General features: G+C 41.0%; 1 protein-coding gene across 1 annotated transcript in view; it reads right to left on the bottom strand.

Moving 5' to 3' along the window:
* MED13 (mediator complex subunit 13) overlaps positions 1–24535 on the bottom strand; it is a 105807-nt gene that overhangs the window by 56370 nt on the left and 24902 nt on the right. Inside the window, exon 3 of the mRNA XM_080982744.1 lies at positions 19755–19923. Within this exon, the coding sequence (XP_080838870.1) occupies positions 19755–19923 (169 nt within the window). The remainder of the gene's footprint in view (positions 1–19754; positions 19924–24535) is intronic.

Below are 24535 nucleotides of genomic sequence, written 5' to 3'. Positions count from 1 at the left end.
TCACACACACAAGACGAGGTTCACAGTTTAGCAGGCTTAGCTTATTCACCATGGGTGGCACTCAATGTTAGTCATACTCATTGAAATCAATGGTCTGCTCTCTGTATTACGTAGCTGGATATCACCTAATGGGTATAATCCAAATTAAAGTACTTTGAAGTCCCAATAATTTCAATGGGAGAGATTAAAGCAGCTGCTAAATACTTCTACTGACGGCAATGGAGCACAGAAGTACTTTTGAGCAGGTGTGTGCAGTAACTGAACTGTCTTATTAGCATTGCAGCAAATTCTTTAATTGGGTCTTCAATATCTTTAATTTTTTTATTAAAAAAAATCCAAGCAGTGTGTCATGTTAAGAGAAGAAATATCACTCAGTAGCTATCACATATTTCTGCAATCAAGAAGCTGAATTTTGGTGACCTGTTTCAGGTTGCCTGTTTCAATTCTGAAACCGGTTTGCTTAACAAAATAAAGAACAATGAGAAATACACAGTTGCCACCAGGGGAAAAAAAGCATAAAAGTTCTTATATTTTCTTAAATTAAAAAAGAGAGGTGACTGTAGATTTATTGAAGAAGTTCCAGAAATGAGCTCCTGCCTTGCATGCGGGAGGTTCCGATGTTCAATCCCTAGCACCTCCACTAGCTTTACTGGTGCCAGTCAGTACAAACCTAGCAATCCACAGGCAGCCGACAGACCAGCTGCAGAGCAGTGAATAACATATGTGCTTGGACTGCACTTGATTCATTTTTCCCCCTGCAAAAATCAAGGGCATTTTAACCAGGGCTGGATTTAGCAAACAGGCTAACACTAGCCTAAGACTGCAATTTTCGTAATATAGACCAGTGCAGTCTGCTCATTTTCCCCTCAAAAATTGCCAGTTAAAGGAGCCCTTCTCCATGACCTCACCTGGCCTGAGGCTCATGACTTTCATAATACAGTACTGGTTGTGATTATGATGCCAGTACTGGAGGAAAAAATGGTTTATCAAGTGGTTTGCTGAGACCCGCGGTAATTTTTACGTGCACTGAGCAAGACATACCAGTAGTCTGATTTGGTATACACAACATATCCAAACTGCAACATGGAAACAAAGCTTAAGGAGAAGCATGTCCTTCTACACAAAATATTAAAATGTTACCTAGGAAATAGTTAACAGAGACAAGTGTGCATGATTTTTTTCATAACGTATAGTTTTTATATGTTTGACAGGAATTATTTTAAGGAATGTAGCGAAAGACGAAAAGCAAACAAACTAGTACTAGAAATGGTCACTAAAGTTGCTGTCCTATACAAGTCCTATGGAACATAAAGTGGCTTATGGCTGAGCAGACCTGTATAGGATTACAGTATTATTGTATAGGCGTTTACAGGACTTGTATAGGACTGCATTGTTATTGTAGCAGTATTAAGATCTGCACAGGACAATCTGTAGGGGTTCACAGATATAAAACAGAGGAATTTTCTCTAACTTGTAGTAATTAAGCAAATCTTAAAGGATACACATGCTTTGATGATTGTGGAAAACTCCTTGTTGACAGACAAGAAAAAATACAACATTGTATTAAAAGTTTGTTTTCACAAGACCACTTGCTAACTTTATCTGATATACTAATGATTTCATATGCACATCTTCCTTAACACACTGGTACCAGCAGACCATAGACTGGAACTTTCCATTCTCAGAATTTTTCCAGAAAACAGCATGGAGTTCTACTGCTGGATCTTTTTAAACACACTCAATAAAGCCATTCTAGAAACCTAAATTATTTCTTTGACCTGTGATCCTATTAATTTCACAATAGACTCTGTTATCTCCTTGCAATCTCAAAGGCCAACCACATAGAATATGACAAACTAAAAGGAGCCATATGTTGTTCTTTGCATTTGTCTGCCTTGAGAGGCAATGGGGCACACCTCTGGGGGTAAAGTCAAACTACTGCATTAGCAGCACCTAAGTGACTTTCCCAGTGCACAAGTCATACACAGTATGTATGGCGGTCCAGGGCTGCCCGGACAACCAGACCTCCCTCTTGGCCTCACTGGTCCAAAGGAAAGCAGAGCACCTGCTTGGCTGCAGTAGTTGTGGGAGGAAGGAGGTGTACAAGGCATCATTCAACCATCTTCGGGACTCCACTCTGGATTTGTGCAGGGTTTACTCCTTAGCATTTGCTTCTCCTGAAGATATCCAAAAGACAGGGGAGGTTTAGGATGAGTTTTCCTTCTCCTAGATGGGCTACCTTCCTAGCTTGATAAGCCCCATCTGCCCCTGACTTCCCTCTACATCACATACAGAAACAGCCTTCTTGACCGCTGGACCCATGATTGACCTCAATCTGCCAGAGCCTGCCTTCACATGCAGTAGATGTTCCTAAATTGTTTAGTTAGGGCTCTCCTGAAATTCCTGGACATAGGCAGGATTTGCCCTCCAACAATGGCGTCTGGGCAGTGGCGTAGCGTGGGGGGGCAGGGGGGGCCGGCCGCACCGGGCGCAACATCTGGGGGGGGCGTGCTCGCACTTGCAGCTCTCTGCCCCTACCTGGCTCACTCACTCTCTCTCACTGCAGTGCTGGCTGTGCGAATCCGATCCGAGCCGCTGGGTCGCTGCCCACTGTGGAGGGGGTGGGTGCCAGGCGTGCGGTGCAGAGAGAGAGCAAGGGACTATCTGGGGGAGGGACAGTGCAGCGGCCGCCCAGCGCAGCGCTGAGCGCGGGAGAGAACCACACCAGACCAGCCCAGGCAGCAGCAAGAAGAAGCTGGCAGCGGCGGCAGGTTAGGGGTTAGGGGGCGCAAATTACTTGCCTTGCCCCGGGTGCTGACAACCCACGCTATGCTGCTGCGTCTGGGTGGAATTTTCTAGCACCCCAGGGGGGAAAAGCTACACAACTTTATCACTTTTAAAAATATGGAAACCCTAGTTTAGTCAGCTAGTCAAAGTCATTTACCATGGTGTGGCACAGTCACATGGTGACAGCTTCCAGGAGTCACAAGTGAGAGCAGGGTGCAGGGCTGGGGACCACAGCTTATTCAACAATAGGGTAATAATGTTAAGATATAATGGAAGCTGGGAGAAGTATGGAATCTGGCGTGCCTTAGTTAACCCCACTACCACAATATTATATATGCTTCCTTCAATTTATAATTTGCAGCTTCATTTCATAAGATAAATAGACATTACATGAATGTGCAGAAGTATTGTCCTATCTGCATAAAACGTATACTCTAGGTATGCATAGGCAAGTTGTGCTAACAAGCTTCATTTACAAAACAAGCAAGCAAAAGTCTTGTGCTAAATGTACTCACACAGCTCACCTCTAATTCCATCACAACCAAATGCTCCCAACAGAGCTCAATTTCTAAAATGCATTGTTGCATAACTCAAGTGACATAATGGGTATCATAAGAGCTAAATAAAACAGTTTCAATGTTGTAATTCACTTCTTTCAAATGACTATACCTAGGAAGTATGACAAGATATATATCATGCATACCTCTTTGAGCATGTTAAACATTTAGTAGATTCTCAGTGCCTCAAACTATGAAATGGAAATGCATGCTTTTCAACTGCCATGCCTTAAAATATTCAAAATAATTTCAATAAAAATCATTTCAAAGTAAAAATTGGAATTTTATAACATTTAAGCCACATTAAATGTGTTCCATCCGCCCTACTAAATAGTTAACTACTTTTAGTAAGCAATCAATATTATCCAGTTGGCAGAAAACCGATAATAAATTTCATGGTGCTTGGGGAAGTAATTAAGAATTTCACAAAATCTTACAGAAACAATAGGGATGCAAGTTTTATTACAAGGCAATAACATTAGTTGAGTTATTGGGAATTTATGGGGGACACTCAAGAGCAATTATAGATCATTACAAAGGAATCTGCATCCTAACCTATTTCATATTTTATGTCTGAGTTATCACAATATAACCATTACAGATATTTGGAGGGGGGTATTCATACTATTTTAGAATGCTTTTATTATTGGAATAAGCAAGATATAATATGTAATCTTCTAGACAATTGAAATACAGTAGTAGTAGTAATAGTAGTAGTAGTAGTAGTAGAAGAAGAAGAAGAAGAAGAAATAATTAGCTAATATTTAGGGGCTAGAAAAGGTGCCCTAAACAGAGTCAAGAAAAATGAGGGGGCAAACTAATGCCAGTGTACTAGAAGAAGCAAAGGACATCAGTGTTGAAGCAATGATTCTTCAACATCAACTTCATTGGACTGGTCATGTTGTTCGGATGCCTGATTATTGTCTTCCAAAGCAACTACTCTATTCCAAACTTAAAAATGGAAAGTGTAATGCTGGTGGTCAACAAAAGAGGTTTAAAGAATCTGTCAAGGCAAATCTAAAAAAAATGTAGGATAAATACCACCAATTGGGAAACACCGGCCTGCAAGTACTCCAATTAGAGAACAGCCTTTACCATAGTGTCATGAACTTTGAAAACACTCAGGATGAAAGGGAGAAACGAGCTAAAAGGAAGACACATTTGGCAAACCCTCACCATGATCAACTCCTGCCCAGAAACCTATGTCCCCACTGTGGAAGGATGTGTGGATCCAGAATTGGCCTCCACAGTCACCTACGGACACGCCACTAAGACCGTGTTAATGGTAGACAATCTTGCCCAGCTACAAGTGATCACCAAAGAAAAAGATTTTAACTAATCTTACCATTATAAAAAAGTTCCAAAACATATGTAACGGCCTTTAACAAATTGTTCTTTTGTTTACTTTTTAAAAAGATGGAAACAAGATTATACTCTGGGCGTTACACACCAGCCAGATAACTGATCATGTGGAGAAGCCCGCCATGTCTCCTAGTCATGATTGATACCACTTCACAGCATGGTCTTTCAAAGTATTTTACATAAGGTACTTTACACCCTCAAGGCTGAACAATATTAATAATTTTAATCTAGGTTGCTGGAAATGTGGTACTGTAAATGCTGTATTTATGTGTTGCTGGCAGATATGTTCCATGGTTAAATTGATTTGGACAAATAAAATAAGCAAGTTAGAAGATTCAATACTTCTAAATGCTTTTGATTTTTTGGTGGGCTACAAATTGAAACTTCAAAAGATGTCAGACCTAAGAAAATTAATTTGGCTTTAATATATACTGGGAAAAATCTGGATAATAAATTTAAATGTTTGATAGCCAACACTGAGGGATGATGAAAGTTACAGTTAAGTGTATCTGGAGGACTACAGAATCCCCATCCCTGTTTCAAAAGTGAGGGAGAACACTTTCAGAACCATTGCTGACTCCATGGTGTTTTGAAAGCAATTCCTGGGCAGTTTTCTTTAAAACACACACAGTAATTTGCAATGGCATTACAATGGCATTTTGTTTCTATAATGGAGAAAATATCAGTTTAAAAAACAAACAAACTGCAAAGTGTTACAGAACACTTATCATCTCTACTCTTATGGATCAGATAGCCTTCGTGTAACCTTGCTACTTTAAACAGATTTATATTCCATAGGCTAAATGCACATTTTCTTTTTTTAAAAAATCCATTCTGCTGATATCCAAACATAGTTTTCCACTTGTGATTGGGTATTTATTCAAATACTTGTTAAACAGTTTGAGTGGCTTTAACTAGCTTAGCTTAATTTGACAGTCTGCAGTCAACAGCTCTATTCTCAGATTAAATGCCGTAATTTTAAGGATTACCCAATACTCTTGAACAGCACACTTAGAAGCCTCATGAATTATCAATTTGTCAACTGCAGGATATAAAAAGGGGTGTATTTCAACACGGAGAGACGAGCTACTTGCTGTATTTCTAATAAAACTCTAGATGTAGCCCTTCTTCTTTCCACTGGAATGTATTTATGTCAAAATATGCATCTCTCAGAGGTTGCCTGCTGAAGGATTCCTCCCACCCCTGCCCCTAATAACAGTGACATCATCAGTATGGTAGATTCTCATAATAGCCTTTCCAGTCACATGACTCCTGCAGTAATCATGTGGCAGAGACAGCCATGATAAAAGAAATTCTTTATTCTTCCACTACTCTCCCTTCACCTTCTTGCAGGAAGGGTATGATCTCCAACTTTATAGGGGCATGGGGGTAACACAGTGCACTGGCCAAGCCCAGCACATGGCTCTCTACAACAGGGGTCAGCAAACTTTTTCAGCAGGGGGCCAGTCCACTGTCCCTCAGACCCCGGGGGGGCAGACTATATTTTGGAGGGGGGGGAATGAACTAATTCCTATGGCCCACAAATAACCCAGAGATGCATTTTAAATAAAAAGACACATTCTACTCATGTAAAAATACACTGATTCCCAGACCGTCTGCGGGCCGGATTTAGAAGGCGATTGGGCCGGATTCGGCCCCCGGGCCTTAGTTTGCCTACCCACGCTCTACGACATTACTTCCTACAAGCAGTTGCTGGTGGTGGTGGTGAGACTTCATAGTTCTAAACAGTTATAGTGTCAGATGCAGGGGTTTATCATTTCAGGTAGGGAGAGAGAGAGAGAAACAGCAGACAATGTACTGATCTCACAAGGCCATGCTTTCACAGGGGGGGGGGATTCACTAGGAAATCATGATAAGAAAACTGAACTTTGCACAAGTGTTTCACCTCTGTAATCATACCATGCTGGATAACACAGTTACCCTTCAAAATAACTGAGCATCACCAGCTACAATTATGTGTCACAGCACAATACTCATTTCATCACCATGCATTTGCCCTTGCTGAGGTATCTGCCTCCCATGACAAAGTCCTCACTTACTAAAGAAGAGAATTTAGAGCTTCTGATGATAAAGCTACAAATAATAAAATATTTCCCTTGTAGAAATATAGAGAGAGCACTGATTTATTCATGTCCACCCAAATGAGCCCATGGCAGAGGTGCTGTTTGAACCAGGGACTTCCAATCCACTTTACACTTAGCGACTGCACAAAGGCTGCATTATTTTAATATTAATAGTATAAAAGTATCATTCACAAGCTTCCACCTTCTCTTATCCTCTAGCATAGCCAGGAGATTGGAAGCTTCCACTTCCATTTTAACTTAACTTTACTTAATCTTATATATGGTTGTTGAAACAAGGCTGTTTCATAAATTACAGTTTGAGGTTCATGAAACTATAGTTTGGCCAGGTTCAGACATCACAACAAGCTGTGGTTCATCTAAAATGGATGGGAAAGCTTTCAAGCTCCTTCTCACTGCTGTACTGTAGTGGGAAGAGTTCATCCTCATAGCACCAGTCTGTGGTTTAGCAATAAGTGCAAACACAGACAACTCACCATAAGCAGAGAATTCTCATATTCAGTAACGTAAAACATTCACAATGCCATCCAAAGTGTCCATCTCAATGTGGTGGGTTGGGGGGGGGGAGAGAGAGAGAAAGAGAGACTGAAAGCAAAGCTTCTGCCCTCTGTCCTCTAATACAAGACTTAAAATTGTAGCAGCTGCAAGCTGTAGCACAAAGAAAGCATGCTTTTGTCTGTGAAAGTACTTTTAAAAAACAATGAAGTGTCATTAGTAATCTTGATAGACCATTTTTCATATATAACATAGATGAAATATTTAAAAATGGTATCTTGGGCTAACTTTTGCTTCTGCTATGGCTTCCTATCCTGTTTCTGCAAGTGATAGTCACTGATTATTATTCAACTACAGAATGACAAACACACAATTGTTTATTCTCCAACCTCACTCTGAAATCATTTGGGAAAGGGCCATAGCTCAGCAGTAGAACATCTGCTTGCACGCAGAAGGTCCAGATTCAATTCCCAGCATCTCCAGGTGGGCTGAGAGACACGCCTGCAAGAAACCCTGGAGAGCCACTGCTAGTCAGTGTAGAAAATACTGAGCTAGATAGACTAATGGTCTGACCTAGTATAAGCCAGCTTCCTATCCTACATTACCAGATTGTTAATTTTTATGTGGAAAAATTCTAAATAAAATTAAATGCTAAACAGTAAGAGCCACTGCATTGTAAGTGAAACAGAAAGTGTTGGTCTTGGACCAGGGAGACCCAATCCTTGCTCAGTCAAGGAACTCATAAGGAGGCCTTTGGCAAATTACCTTTAGTCTACCAAACAGGACTGCTGGGGATAAAATGGGATAACTGCAAATGCCACCATGAGCTCCTTGCAGAATATAAAATGAGATGCATACATACAAATGATCTAAGTAACAGTCTTCCACTCAAATCTTTCCTCGAGTAAAATCTTCCCAGTCAGTCTATAGTGATTTCATTTGAAGCTAGAAATGAGCACACTTTTCTTTGAAAGTATACACCAAAGCCTGGTGGGAGGGACCCAGATCACTAAAGCTCTCTCTCATTCTCAAGCTTTCCAGGCAAATCCACAATCACTGCACATTCTAATCAGACAGACAAGGGAAAACGTCATCCTGATGTAAAGTGCTAAATTTGTCTCTTAGTGGTCTCTGTAGCAACCCAATATTCCAAAGAGACAATCATGTGATCAATGCTCTTAGCTCCTGCTGTTTATCCTGCACTGTCCTACTTACAGCAGCTTTCAATTCCAGCTGTCTACAGCAGAAAAGAAAAATCATCACCTGGCCTCCTGCAGTACATGGTCCCACTTCAGGCTCATCTGAATTGGTATTTTTTAAAAAAAAATATCTTGGCATTACTAAAGCAGGGAGAAAAAAAGGAAAACTGCAAGTTTAAAAATGAGAGAGAAAAAGCACCATTTGAATTAACTAGAAACACAGGCTCAACCAACTAGTGAAACTATAGGGTGAACTATCTTAGCATTAAGTGATCAACACTCAGTCCTGATGGAGCTATTTACAAGTTAGCAAGACAGGAATCAAACAGGTTAGCATAAAGTCCACAGAATTAAATCAATGAACTCACACGAACATGAACTTAAATTCAAACACTCTGGCTTAACTGTCGACTTTTCCTTCAAGTCACATTTCTGTGAGGCTGGAAGCAATTAACCTAAGCCCTAACTAACCTAACCTCCCCTATATAAGGTTGACAAAGGCTTTTTCTGCACATAATGCTAAACTATGGCCTCCATGTAAACCATATTGTATAGTTCCCAGAGACAGAAAAATATTAGGTAACAAGTAAGCCACACTCCTAAAACTGAGCCGTTTGAGCATGACTGCTTCCTAAATATTTGATGCTGGTTCTTTGGAATTTTAAATACATATTTTTTTCTAACTCAGACCCAGCTCTGGAGGGTCCTGTCATACAATATGTAAGTAAACTAGGATTTATTTATTTTTATCATTGTGTGTAAGCGAGACACATTATATTTAAAGGCAAATTTTGACATGTAGGAAAAGAAACGAAACTGACAAACATTAAATTACTACTATGCTCAGAGAGTCACGGTTAACTATATTTTATGAACTACAGAAGGTACAGAATGGACTTTATATACCCTCCTCAATTTAGCAGGCCTTCTTTCAGGCTTTCACCCCTCTAGACATATGTTCCAGAGGTGTGAAAGTCTGGGGGAGGGAAGAAATGGGCAATGCTTGCTGCCTCCCTCTATCAAAGCCTTAAAACATCCAGGTCAGGTGGAATGGGGAAGGTGGGAAATGTGCAGTATACCGAGATAAAAACTTAGGTTATCATTCTGAAAGAAAATAAATTTCGTTTCAAGACAACATTAAAATCATAATTACAGAGCCGATACACATTACGGTTAACTTTAGAACTAAGATTTAAAAGGTGATTACAGTACCACTGCTGTGTTTGACATTTTTGTATCCTCAGATATTTGGCGTAGGAGAGCAATCTGGGAGATGGCCAGAAGTATTGCTCCTGCAACATGGCAGTAATAAGGCTTTTACGCAGCCTTGCTTCAGATAAGGGCCTTGACACTGTGTTGCAAGAGCAAATGCCTGGCAAACTCCCAGAATTCTCTCCCACACCAAATACCTGAAGATACTCACTCTGGGAGCTTGCCAAACACACTGCTCCTGTAACACAGTGTCAAGCCCTTTTTCTGAAGAAGGCGAGAAGAAATGTGGCAGGATCAATATTCTGAGCCATTTGCTCTCTCTCTCTATCTTTTGCGTCAAGAGAGAGAAACTGATGACAGTTGAACACAAGTGAGTATAAATGAAGTAACGAACTGGCACATGAAAGAGTTGAGTAGCTTTTTCAATTTGCACAAAAATTCCCATTTCTGGAGTCCATGAAGCTCAGTTAAAGATCTTCGGGTGCCTCCCCCATGAGAGGTCTAGAGGGTGTCAACACGGGAACAGGCCTTTTCTGTGGTGGCTCCCCATTTGTGGAATTGCTCAAGCAAAGAAGCCTCGCCTGGTGCCTTTGTTACTATCTTTAGGCACCAGATGAAAATTTTCCCCTTCAACCAGGCATTGATTAACATTTAAATATGTCTGTGGGAGACAGGTTTATTGGTTAGTTTTGCTTTTGTTTTATTATGTATTCTGTGTTTTCATTTTACATTTGTATGTCTTGAACTGTGAACTTTGGATGAAGGGTGATATACACATTTAAATCATCATCATCATCATCGAAACCATAAATATCAACATGTTCCCTGCATTCTTTTGTTCTTCATCCTACAACCAATTCCAGAGATTACCAACAGCAGAGATTACCAAGCGAGATTTTTTCTCCATTACAGTTTGCCTCATATAGGATTAGATAGATCAATATTCTGGTGTAGTATTTTATTTTCCTTTTGATTGCACCTGCATCATTTTTCACACTTTCCTCTTTTCTTTAATATCAAATAAACTGCTTAATTGGATTTCTGGTGTGTATTGGTTTTTGGACACACTCAAAGGCTGTTTGTCCACAATGCTTAGACAGCCTGGGCTATGCTGCCTATTTAACAAGCCTGGGAGTTATCAGGGGGTGATGGCTGAAGTTGTCAGGAAGCAGCCTTTGAATTTAGGGGGCAATCCCCTTGCTACAGAATAGATCACCTTAAAACAGTGGGAATGCCACATCCCTAGCCCTGGAAGGTGACAAATAAGTGGGGGAGGCTAGACAAGAGAAGTGTAGGAGGTCATCCATTGCAAGTGAGTTACTTTACCAGGTAGGCACTGGAGCAGGGGACTGCTGTTCTTAACAACACCTGTTAGAGAAAATGGAACTTGCAGGTTTTATATTATTAACTAGAATGAAGAAGAGAAATCTAATAAATATGCATGTCTATATCTGCAGTTACTATGACATGTTGATGATGGTGGGGTGTTTAGTTTCCATTTCTGGATCATAACGCCAAGGCCTATATGTTGTTTCCAAGCCCAGGTAATAAACTTTCCTTTTGTTTACTACAAATGTTGGTTTCTACTTTCAACTTTTGCTCCCATTTCCCTCAAATTGACAAAGCTTCGCTCTCCCCCAATGCTTTCTGATTCTCCCAGGCATTTAAAAATCTATGATCTTAACAGTTCTGAATGGCAACCCACTGTTTACGCAACATATTTTTAGCCATGCTGCAAAACTGTTTTTATCTTTCTCCCCAGGTTGTATGCTACAATTGTTATATGATATGCTATATTAATATAGTATTTTATTATTTCATGTTCTCTGGAGAACAATGTAATTGGGTGACTCAGATAAACATTGACTCGGATAAACACTGTAAGTAAGCAAACAAAACCTAACTTGGGTGCCCTAGGGTGCAGCAACCTGCAACTTCATCTACAGCAGAGGGTGTGTTTGGGACCACAGTTTCAATAAGAAAGATATGCAAAAAGTTTTGGGGAGGACCTTCAATATCTTTTCCTCCATAAAGTCACAAGCTTAGCCCCTGGCATCTCAATTTTCTACCATGCAATTATGAAACAATCCTAGATTTAGGATCCCTTTGTGGGGGGTTGGGGTGACAACAATAAGTTTCAAATAAAATTGACTTTTGAACTCCCTGGTGAATGATTCTTTGCAACTAAAAATAATATTTTGAAGTCATGAAGGGAAAATGTGTTTGGGGTCCCGTCCTGGGGTCAAAAGAATTTTAAACAAAGAGATGAGCAATGTGCAGACCTCAAGGCTATAGCTTGCGGTTGTTGTTGTTGTTTCTAAATCTCCTGACTGCAGAAAACCTCAAGAATTTGGTGCTAAAATGATTGTGATTCATACAAATTCACTACTTTCAACTACTGTATGGACTTTAAAGTCACATCAAAAAAAAATTCAAGGGACCAACCACAGAATGTCATGTTGTAAGGCATCAATTTGAGAATCATACAGAATAAAAGCAAAATGTCAATGTACCATATTGTCAATTTGACATTTCCCAGGCGGATTCAGCATGCTTAAACATGTCTTTTTCCCCCTTTTGTTGACTAACTGCATGTTAATTTTATTTAGTGTGCAAATAGCTGAAAAGGTTTTTCCTATAGCCAAAAGAAGCTGAAATTATGGTGGGGGAGGCATAATGAAATCCACTCAGGTGCAATCCTACACACACTCACCTAGAGTAGGATTGTTCTGTCATTGTGGCTTAAAAGGTTACGTTCAAACAAACACAAAGCTTTACTTGCTGCTTGAAAGGCATGACAACTCAATAGCACACTTTTTCCTTACATTAGATCATTTTTGGGAGGCAGTATTAAGACACTGGGAAGGAGGAATTGTTTTATAATTTTATAATGCCCAAAATGATCTGCCCATAAACACCGCGCTGATTAGGGAGAGTTAGCAGAAAAAAAGTTTTTAACGTTTGACTAGGCTAGTATTGTATCAATTATAAATGCATAACACATGCTGTGTTCATTCATTATGTTACTATTTAATTTTATGCAACAAGACATTTCTAAAAGAAAATAATTTGCAGAAAAATATAGTAATTTATATACATATATATATATCTCCTATTACTGTTGCAGTTCCATGGAAATATGCATTTTACGAAGCAGGGAGGGAAGAGCTAGGGTGATCTGCAGATGACCCATTCTTGACACCTACTCCATTGGCCATGATAAACATCTGATTTAACTTTCATTTTCTAATCAAAGAGACTCTCCTTCTGTAATCTACAAACAAATCACAAACTATCCCTAAATATTCCAGGGTACACTAGATACTATTCTTTTGCTATGGAAAGCCTGCACAAGAAATTTTTTTTTTGCCAGAGATCACTTAACCTGTAAGAACTAAGGAGCCCCACCCTCAAACTAAAGCCAGAACAAAGAATAAGCAAGAACATTATTCCTCCGTATCCATACAAAATAGCTACTAAATTCTCTCCAAGTATAGCACATGCAATACAATTGGACTTGAGTTTTCTAATCTAATATTTAACTTCAGGATCAAAAAGAAGCAACCTCCATTACTTTCAATGGGGCAGTGTGTAGGGTGCCCCGAAAACTTCGCTGAGATACAACATCTTGTGTTCTCTACATTTTATTTGTATTTATCCCTACCACATGAATGTTTATTCTAACAAACTCTTTCAAATTAATAAGAGAGCCATGAAGTTGCAACTCTCATTTACAGCAAAAACAACAAGTATTGTGGCAGACTGAGAAATTTATCAGGGCATAAGCTTTTGTGCACTACAGTCTACAATGTATGAAGCATTAATCTGAGTTACAGATATATGTACATAGTTGAGAGAGTGAATGTGAACAGTGTGAACAGCATTTCATTTCCCTCTAATCTCTTTACTAACCCCCCCCCCCAATATATGTGCTGGAGCTTGATATATTGGGGGGGGGGGTGGCTCTGTGTGTGCACTCCACACACAGACACACAAACACAAACACTTGTGAATCAGGATAACGCTTCAAGCATATGATGAAGTGGACTGTAGCCCACAAAGCTTATGCCTTAATAAATTTCTTAGTCTCTAAGGTACCACAAGACTCTTTGCTTTTCCTTCCATGCAAAGTGATTGTTCTGTACACAGTAAACTGCACTAAAATAAATTAACAGGTTCACATTAATGGAATAAAAGAGTACTGAAATAATTTCCTTATGGGGAAAGCCCATAAGGTGGCGCACAGCAGCTCAGTCCGGAAAGGCAGCTGTAGTTTCCCCCCAGGGTGGGGTGGATTTAATATCTAATTAAGTACTAAATAAATAGACATGTCTTGATCTCTCCCCTCTGCTAAGTATTTTTTTTCATAAAACGAGTCTGCACACATTTTACATTTTTCCCCTTTAAAAAAAAAGCCTTCATATGGCTGTTTTTTCCTGGGAAACAAAACACACACACACACACACACACACACACACACACACAGGCCTGCCTGCAAGCAGCAGAAGTACAGTATTCCTCAGCTGGAGCTGTTGCAAGAAAGAAGTGGCTGAAATTAAACCACAAGCGAAACACTTAAGAAAAGCTGTCTGACTCCCACTATGGAATTTCCTTCAAGAATGTCCTCAGGCCATGTCAATGGGAAAATGTGAAGGGTGCAGACTAAGTGCAGAGATACTTAAAAGGCTAATTATTTCTGCCCTTTCAGTGATAAGTGAATTATTCATTAAAAGTTTTACCTAATAAAAAAAGAAAGAAAGCAGTCTTTGCAGCCTTCAATACATTTATTCATTTTAGAGGTCAGGTCATCATATTCTATCATTTCACACAGGGAGCGTAGGTGCTGGCAATTGTTATTTCCTTTATCAGGTGCTCATCGGAATTGGTGAAATTATAACCATTTGACCTTAAGGGGCTGACACATATAAAGCTGATTCTGCCTTTTAAGAAAGGCCTTAATAAAAAAAAAAAAGTGACAGCTAACGGTATTAAACCACAGAGTGAGAGCAAAATGCACACACAAAACCCTCATGTACTCTAAAAACATATATTCATACAAGAACAGCTATAGAGGTCTGTGGGTTGTTGTTGTTGTGTGTGTGTGTTTTAGTGTTCTATGTACTTGCAAGTACCTGAAGCTTTCGGGTCTCCAAACTCCTGCACCAAGTGTAGAAGGAGGAAGAGACAGTTGCGTGTTCATATCCTCAAGAGGTGTAAATCTAGCTGAAAGCCAAAGGCCACCACTTGAAGCAAAGACCACTCAATGGAAAGCAATTTCATGTTAAACACACACTCATACTTCTAGAGCAGGGGAGGCCAACTTTTCATACCAAGTGGGCTGCAAGAGTACTTCAACACAGAACCTGCAGCCCGCACGCTGCTTGTTGCAGGGGGTAGGGAGTGAGGCCAAAATTTGACACACACACACACAGAGAGAGAGAGAGAGAGAGAGAGAGAGAGAGACCTCATGCTGCCTTCCAAAAGTTAGCTAAGCGAGGCACTGGGTTTTGGGAAGGAGGCAGAGATGGATTTAGGGGAGCATGACCAGTTCAGTCGCACTGAGTGCGGAGCCTAAGGGGCACCGCAGAGGGATCTGAAACCATTATGTAGAATGAGAGAAGAAAGATGGGGGGCGCCAAATTTGGGTGTCACACAGGGCACTGCTGAAATTTGAGACCCCAAGGTCTGCCACTGCTGGAAGGGTCCTGAAGCCCTCTCACCTCCTTCCTGAAGCTAGCAAAGCGCTAATAAGGGTTTGAGAAGGGGATAGATGGGCTCTAGGATAAGGTTACCAGATTTTTTTCAATGAATTCGGGGACACTTTTCAACTTCAATGGACTTTGTATGGGGACTACCTTGTAAATCTGGGGACTGTCCCCGGGAAACGGGGACGTCTGGTAACCTTACTCTAGGACCCTGTCAGAGCCATCACTTCCCCTTCCCAAAGCCCAGTCTCACTTACCCCACTTTGGGAAGGCAGTGTGATGGCTGCCAAAAAAGGCACTGAGGGCCGCATATGGCCCTCAGGCTGCACGTTGGACCACCCAGTTCTAGAGAAAACTAAGAGCAGTAACTACAAAAACAACTCAGTGGTTAAGCACCTGCTTTGCATGCTGAGGGTCCCTAGTTAAATCCCTAGCACCCCCAGTTCAAAAAGATTCAGGCAGCAGATGGTTGTAAAAAGCCTTTCCCAGAGACCCTGGAGTGTCACTGCATGTCTAGGTATACAACAATTGGCTAGATGGGCAGAGAGTCTCACTTAAGGCAGCTTCTTACACCCCCCTGCCCCAGTTTTTTCAAAGGAAGCTTACAGTGTGGGGACTATTAACTTACAAAATCCTAAACAGTCTGGAACCAGAGTATCCAAAGAATCTCTTGCCCAACCAGTGACCACAGCCTTTTCCTTAGATGCTCCCACCTTCAAAGTTTAGATGGGCGGCTACTAGAAATAGCGCTCTCCAGTTATAGCGTCCCAGATATAGAAACCCCTTCCCAAACACATTTGGCTGATGCTATCATTATCTTTTAGGCACCATGCTATGTGTGTCCTATTCACTCAAGCCTATAATAGCAATCAATATGCCCTTCACTGCTGTTGGATGTTAAACTACGATTTATTTTTTTTAATGGTTGTAAGCCACCTTGAAGGTCTATATGGTGAAAAGGCAGGATATAAATGTTTTAAAAATAAATAGCCTATACTAGTTAACTATAATTATGACAGAGGAATCCAGAATAAAAAGGTGCGTGTTCAGATAAGTACTTGCATACACATTTGAAGTATTTGGTTTCATAACAAATGGCCTCAGTCCAGGAGAGAAAGGCTGACTGGCAAAAGGAGCAGAATAATCAAAATAGCTTTTCTTCTGTTCTCAGCATTGGAAGTATCCCTATGCTGCGAGGGGAGCTGCTGGAATTGCTATTTTTAAAAAAATTACTTCGGTAGCACCAGTGCACATTTGATGAGGATCTGGTGGATAAAAGGGAAAGTGAGGTCCATAAAATCAATAACAGAAGGTCCACATTGGGGAAGTCTTCCTGTGCCTTGTTTGACCTTGTTGCCACTCTTACATCTTCCATTTGAGAGATGAGAGATGGAACTGAGCTCACTGCTAGCACTGATGAGAAGTGGAATCTGCACTGTGGTTTAAGGCAGTTCCTCCTCTTGTACTGTTCCAATTAAACATGCTTCACTTTCAGAGAACATTATGGGGATATCTCTCCTGTGCGGTCTGGTGTTCTGGAGTGGGGGATTGGTCCCAGATCTGAACTGATTTTTCCCCTTTCCTATGTCAGCCTTTGAGAATTCTAGTCAATATGTTTGGCAAGAGCGTGCCTTGGTCTTGCACATCTCACTATGATGGTGCTAGTTATGCCCAATAAGCTTATTAGAAAATTATATCCCATCCAAGCACCAATGCTCCAGATACTACAGCTACTTGAGGGGAAAATTAAAATCACAGAATTGTAGAGTCAGAAGGGACCCAAAGTGTCATATAGTCCAAACCCCTGCAATGCAGGAATTATGAACCCCAAACTCAAAACCAACTGGTGTCCTATGTTAAGATATCTGAATCTAACACAAGTTGCTTAGGTGTCTTTGAAAAGTGAAAATTCCAGACATTTATTAATCATTAGCTGAATATCTGGGGCAAAGAGTAGTTATAACAGTATTCATAAGAATTAGCACTTATTTTGAAATAAATATTACTCAGTATTTTCCAACAGAGCTGTACATTTATAATTTGTACCGTATCTGGCTGGTTGTGACAAAACAAATTTGCTTTTCACAAACTTCTAAGACACAAATTTGACAAAGCATTTCTGAAGAGCTGCTAACAGGTGCCATCCTTCAAGCACTAGCAATTCTAAAGATGTCTATCAAAATTTAGATGGCAATGTCATTTTTAAAGATAATTTGAATAGTTCAAAATGCTGGGACTATAACATATTGTAGCAGCTGTAAGAACCACATTTGATTTCAGTATTAAAACTCTATTTGCTTCTTAAATGCATAGATTCTGCTTCATCAACTAAAAAAGCCACACATATTTGAAACGAATCGCACAGTTAACAACCAGACAAAATCATGACCAAGAGTTCTGGCTGCAAGCAGCACACCACACTGCCAACTTAAACCAAACTGAGAATACTTGTCCAGCAGTCATTTCTCACAGTGGGCTTTGTAAGTCCACAAGTGGACATAAACACAATAGCTCGCTCCGGCTTGTGATCCTCAGCAACTGATATTCAGAGGCACAGTGCTACCAACACTGAGTAAAATAACCATCACGACTAGTAGACATTGACAGCCTAATCCTCCATGAATTTATTAGTAAAGAAACACATTATTGTTTGGGTTGTTCTTTGTCAGACTAAAACTGGCACAGGCTACAGTAGAACATTCACCAGAACAGAATACGGGGATTAAAATAATATTCAGGGGTTAAAAAGGAGCTTGAACACATACAAATGAAAGCTGCTTCAAACTTATTGTACTTACATCCCACACCTTCAGCAAATTTATACAGTCGTACCTTGGTTTTCAAACAGAATGCATTCCAGAAGTCCATTCGACTTCTGAAACATTCAGAAACGAAGGCGTGGCTTCCGATTGGCTGCAGGAACATCCTGCAGCCAATCAGAAGCTGCGCGGGACGTTCGGCTTCCAAGGCAAAGTTCGCAAACTGGAACACCTACTTCTAGGTTTCTGACATTCGTTCCAAGTTGTTTGTGAACTAAGCTGTTCAAAAACCAAAATACGACTGTACTCCCTGGGAGGATAAGAATAAAAGTGCAACAGAAATAAATAAGAAAATAAAGTATACAAAGCAACATGAACTAAAACAGCAACAAATGGTTAAACTAAGCGCTAAAATAAAACTGCTCCAAGTTAAAATGAGCTAAAATTAGCGGTCCTTAAAAGCATGGGGAAACAGAAGTGATTTTGCTTGGTGCCTAAATTATGAGAGAATGCCAGGTGGATCTCCATGAAGAGGGCATTGCAGAAGCAACCATGTTCATTGCAGCTACTTAAATTCTCCCGCTAGCAAGCATATGGTGTGAATGACAGGTGCTGTTTCTAAACAATGCAGATGGGCCAAGGACCCATGGCCAAATGGGATTCCTTGGGAAGCATACCCTGCATCTTTAGAAACATGCGCCTGCCATGGTTTCCTATAGGAAATACATAAAGCAACCCTCGAAGGGATTCTACAAGAAGAATGGTGTAGGGATGCAAAACAACTACAGTTTTGAAATAATATGTCTCTGGAAACAAAAAAAAAAGTAATGAAGTATTTCCAATATGCATTCTTCAAGCCTCGCTGCAGCTCACCATTTTGTCAGTCAACAACAAAATTCACACAATATGCTGCAGAAGAGGACAACACTGTCGTGCATTCCTAAAAAGGTGATATATCACCTTTTATTAGAGTGAACTAAATCATCACAAAGCAGCCAATAAGCTTTCCAGTTCTTTCCCCCATGTTCCTTCAAAATTGTCTTCTGGAGAAGACGAGGGATGTTTCAAGGCATTAATATCTAGTTTTAAGAGTGCTGTAGAACTCTAAAGCTTCCAATTTTGTGACTTTTAGTTGATCTTAATGAAGTGTTTTATACCACTGTCGTTTGGGGATATTTTTAATGGCTACTCCATCGTTGTCTATATTCTGAAAGAGTAATTTACCAAATAGCTTTGTAGCTCTTCTACATGGGGTTTTACCTTGTATTTTTATACTGCCAACAGCAGCCTGGACAAGAAACAACTGAAGTAAAATCCTGGCTCCATCAGTATCAGAACAAGCAAATATAAAAAGGAATGATAGAAGCACAAGGATAGTTGTAGAAGAAGATTCTATTTTAGAAAATTACAAACATATGGAAGTCTATTCCATCACCACATGAGATCTGCACTTGCATGAAGAATCAGTTCACCGTTCTCTATTTGTAGTACAAAACAAATAACCATTATCCTGAAGCTGCAAGTAAAAAACACACTGGGAAGGAAAAGGGGGAGGAAAATGCACAAGGTATCCTACCTTTTATTTATAGGTTTCTCATCTTTCTCGTAAGGCTTCACAAACCATTTCCCGATGCGCACAAAGTTCCGGTTCATTAGACATCTTTCCACCAGGTTGTGAATTGCTTTGAATAGCAGAGTGCGACATTCGTAGGAAAGCCCATTCTCCCATACACCGTCTTCCTCATCTGCAAGCATGGGAGGGGGGGAAAAAGTTAACAGCCAGCTTTCAGTGGAGGTGCAAAGAAAAAAGAACGCCACCAACAATAACAGCAATAACATTAGTGCTGACTAAAAGGTCACTTCATACATTACATTTAAGAGTACCCCATAGGCCTCTTCAACATAAACATATTGAAGAGTCTTACAGAAAGACAGAAAATGGCCCATCAAGCCAAATACAGGCCACCCAATTAGGAGCTCTCTGTTGTCTCAGACAGAGGCCTCATGCTGCTCTTAAAAGACCTTTCTATTTAACCACAGATGCCAGGGACAGGACCTGGCTTTTTCGGCATGCCAGTCATATGCTCTGTCAATGAACTATAAGAGCGCTCCTGCTGTCAAAGTTTAGTATGCATTATCTTTGGGAAAAGGACCTGTCTTCTTAATTTTTATTATTACAGGCACCATCTAGCCTAAGCTGGGCACTTTGGTTTTAATGGAACATACGCGACACTCCCATTAAACTCAACCAGAGGCTTAGACGTATTTGCCACACACAGGCTCAGGCCCCATATAAACCAAACAAGTGGGTCCTGTCACACTAGAACATGACTGTGATATTCCAGGAATCCCTTAAAAAGGCCTGGCCCCGGGAGTCACTAGGTCACTTCCTCAGATACTTCACTGAAGCCTGACTTCCCTTAAAATACCTGCTACTGGTAGCAACTTACTTAAGAGGAACAAAGCTCTCTTCATATATTCATTCACACAAGGTAGGTAGGAGCGGGGGGGTGGAAAATTAACTCTTAGAATCTACCCAGATCAGAACACAGGCAGTTGAAACATTAGCCCATATTTAATTAAGGAACATTACATGAAGACCAAGAAGCCATTTCATATTATTATTATTATTATTATTATTATCATCATTATCATCATCATCATCCAGTCCATCTGGCTGGGTTTCCCCAGCCACTCTGCGCGTCTTACAAGAGTTCTATCCTAATACCTCTTAATAAATATGCATACTATTTTACATATGTTTTTATTATCCTGCTCATCTAATTCCTTCTTTCTTTCCATCCTTTCAACCACTCTCTTCTTCAGTGATAATTTCCAACACTCACTTCCTCACATTCTACTCCACTCCCCTATTGACAATCATTCTATTCCATTCACTCTTCTGCCACGATGACCAAGAAATACAATTGGGGGACAGAGTTTGATAGCACATCCTTGCCATAATACTTCCAATAATGCCTGTTTGGCTTTCTTTCATAGGAATGAATGGTTGCTATACACTCTTATGAGTAAAAGTACTGCCCTTGGGAGTAGTTTTGAGGTGAGGTCACAACCTAACACACCCTGACTTGATCCTCACTGAACTGACTGCACTGCTGAAGCAGGAGTTGTGCTCCCCCCACCCACTCCAACAGTCCATCTGATATGCGAGCCAGTGTGGTGTAGTGGTTAAGAGCAGTAGTCTCGTAATCTGGGGAACCGGGTTCGCGTCTCCGCTCCTCCACATGCAGCTGCTGGGTGACCTTGGGCCAGTCACACTTCTTTGAAGTCTCTCAGCCCCACTCACCTTACAGAGTGTTTGTTGTGGGGGAGGAAGGGAAAGGAGAATGTTAGCCGCTTTGAGACTCCTTAAAGGGAGAGAAAGGCGGGATATCAAATCCAAACTCTTCTTCTTCTTCTTCCACTCCCAATAATTTACAGTAATAAAGAAGATGACTAGACAGAATGTGGTTCTGACCCAGTTAAGCCTACAAGTCTGTATCCAGAAACACATAAATGTCAGCCTTGGGGAGAAAAACTACTGGGCTGGGGAACAGTGGTGAGGAGAGGTCACAACCTGACCCACCTCAACACCAAGCAACTCAGGAATTGCAGGAATTATAGAGAATTGTAGGGCATGACACACAAGCATGGTGAACCTTTGCTACAGCCAGAAATACAAATGAGATAGGCATCAAAACACTAGAGGTTTGAGAGTTGTCGCCTGTCATTACTGTCCAGTTCATTCCAATATACCTACACAAACTCAGCTTTCACCAAGAGTAGACAATGACATCAGCTAAAGTCTCTGTAATGTTTGCACATGTCCACTCAGACAACAGGGAAGAAGTGTCTGTCCTAAGGTTTCCAGGAGTACAGGTGCCCACATCAAGATCTACATTTAGGAGCAAATGGCATGGACTTTCTAGAATCTCTAGACAGAAGCAAAACTTGCATTTCCCCAGAACACATAATGCCAATTTTGAATCCATTTGATGTATTCCCCAGACCAAAAAAAAAAAGTTTAACCTGACAGAAACTTCCACAATGTGTTTTTATCATGCACATCAGATATTGTTTCCATGTTAACAGACTTCTTTCAGTCAGATTGCAGCACTACAGTTAAATGCCTTGTTCCTTTTCCACATAAGCACTTTAAAAAAGTGGCTGGCTGCCATCTGAAGAATTTTGAGCTCAATGTCTATTACATGAATTTACCAGCACCAACTTTAGAAGGCGGATGTCTGGCTGAAAAGGCAACCAATAAGTCAATCAGGATTTTTTTCTACCCATTTTATTGCCTCCAGGTTGGATAATAAAGGTCACTAAAGACAGTGCTTGTTTAATCAGTTTCCAAGCTCTCACCTCAAAAAAGGGTCTTGCACTTCTTTGGGAAAAGATACCGAAGCTTCAAATTTTTCTATCCATGTTGATCAACACTTATCGATGTACCAAGGAGTGGGATGAACTTGGCAACACTGATAAGTACTACCAGAATCCAGTAATGAAGCCTGTCGGATTTATATGGGGGTAAGCTCACATGAGGTTATTAAGAGAGCACGGATCATCATACAAACACCTAAACACACACTCACAAAAAATGTCAGCCAGTTTTCAAAAAGCTTCTTCAGAATAAAATCCTGATTCATCACTCAGTCCCATGCAAGGTTGCATGCCCCAATTCAGAAGGTGCATAGAAAAGAATACAAGAAGGCAGCTCCTGGGGATCACTAATGGAAGAGGTATACTGCCTTCAAGCCTTACTAATGAGAATCTGTTCACCACTACAAAGACACAAGATGCTGGACTAGATAGGCTGGAGGTGGGGAACCTCAGGCCCAGGAACCAAATGCAGCCCTCCAGGTCTTTCTTGCTCTCCAGATTCTTCCTCGACCATGCCTCCTCCCCAGCCCACACCCCTCAGCAGCCATGCTCTGCAACTTCTTTGAGTGCTTTTGCTTGACTGGAATGTGTTTTTAAATTATGATAATGCCTCTTCCTTGCCTGGATGGAAAATGAAGCAGAATGTGGGTGTGGCTGGAATGTAGCCTACAGTACAAAGGAAAGAGTCATATCCATTGCTCCACCCACTTTTGCCTCTGGTCCTGTCAACTACTGCTATGTGGCCCTCGGGCTGAAAAAGGATTTCCATCCCTGACACATGACTATCGGTCTGACCCAACAGAGCTCTTCTTGCACAAGATTCTGCTTTCATATAATTTTCAATGCAGGTTGTACAGCCCAGTCACCTGCCAGCATAGTCCATTTTTATAATAGGGCTACTCCTGACTTGTCTCTGTTCTGACTCACGTTTTAAGTATGTTCAGGAAGTGACCACAAAGAGCTAAAGTGGTGTGCCTCTGCAACATCATTAAGGCTCAAATAATAAAGGCATGCAAACCAACAGATACTGTGTCCTAGGATTTTTGCAGCTACAGTGGTTCCATTTGATTATGGGGCAGTACTATAAACCAGACAACAAACAAAAAAACCCATGAACTCACAAAGCCCAATTATAATACAGACTTAACTTTCCAAGGATGAAAGAGATGTACAATATGGGCAGGATCCCTGGAGATGTTCCTCCTGTCTTAACTGTTTGTTTTCCATTGATACTTAAGACACCTGTTTTGTCTTCTTCCTTCAAGAACAGCTGCAAATGATTCAAAGATCCACAATCTTCGATACCTCCCTCTCCATGGAGGCGTAGATTGCAGCTATAACAAAGGCGGCATTTTTTCACCTCTGCCAAGCTAAGCAGTTGGCTCCTTACCTCTCTCGCCCTGACCTAGCCACTGTGATCACGCGACGGTCACCTCCAGACTGGATTATTGTAACTCGCTCTACGTGGGGCTGCCCTTGAGACTGACCCAGAAACTCCAGTGGGTGCAGAATGCCGCGGCGAGACTCCTTACGGGGTCCTCGCTGCGAGATCACATTCACCTCGTGCTATACCAGCTGTACTGGCTCCCGGTGGAGTACAGGATCAGGTTTAAGGTGCTGGTTTTAACCCTCAAAGCCCTATACGGCCTAGGACCCTCATACCTACGGGACTGCCTCTCCTGGTATGTCCCACAGAGGAACTTACGGTCTTCAAATAAAAACATCTTGAAGGTCCCAGGCCACAGAGAGGTTAGGCTGGCCTCAACTAGAGCCAGGGCTTTTTCGGCTGCGGCTCCAATCTGGTGCAACGCTCTGTCACAAGAGACTAGGGCCCTGCAGGACTTGACATCTTTCCGCAGGGCCTGCAAGACAGAGCTGTTCCACCAGGCCTTTGGTCAGGGCGCAGCCTGATCCCCTCTTTTGGCAATCTTTACAGAACTTTAGTTTATGGTTGCCATCAATTTTGATTTTAAT

Source organism: Podarcis pityusensis (assembly GCF_964106645.2).
Source record: "Podarcis pityusensis genome assembly, chromosome: 15".
In the NCBI taxonomy this organism is placed as follows: domain Eukaryota; kingdom Metazoa; phylum Chordata; class Lepidosauria; order Squamata; family Lacertidae; genus Podarcis; species Podarcis pityusensis.
This window is presented reverse-complemented; position numbering and strand designations above follow the sequence as displayed.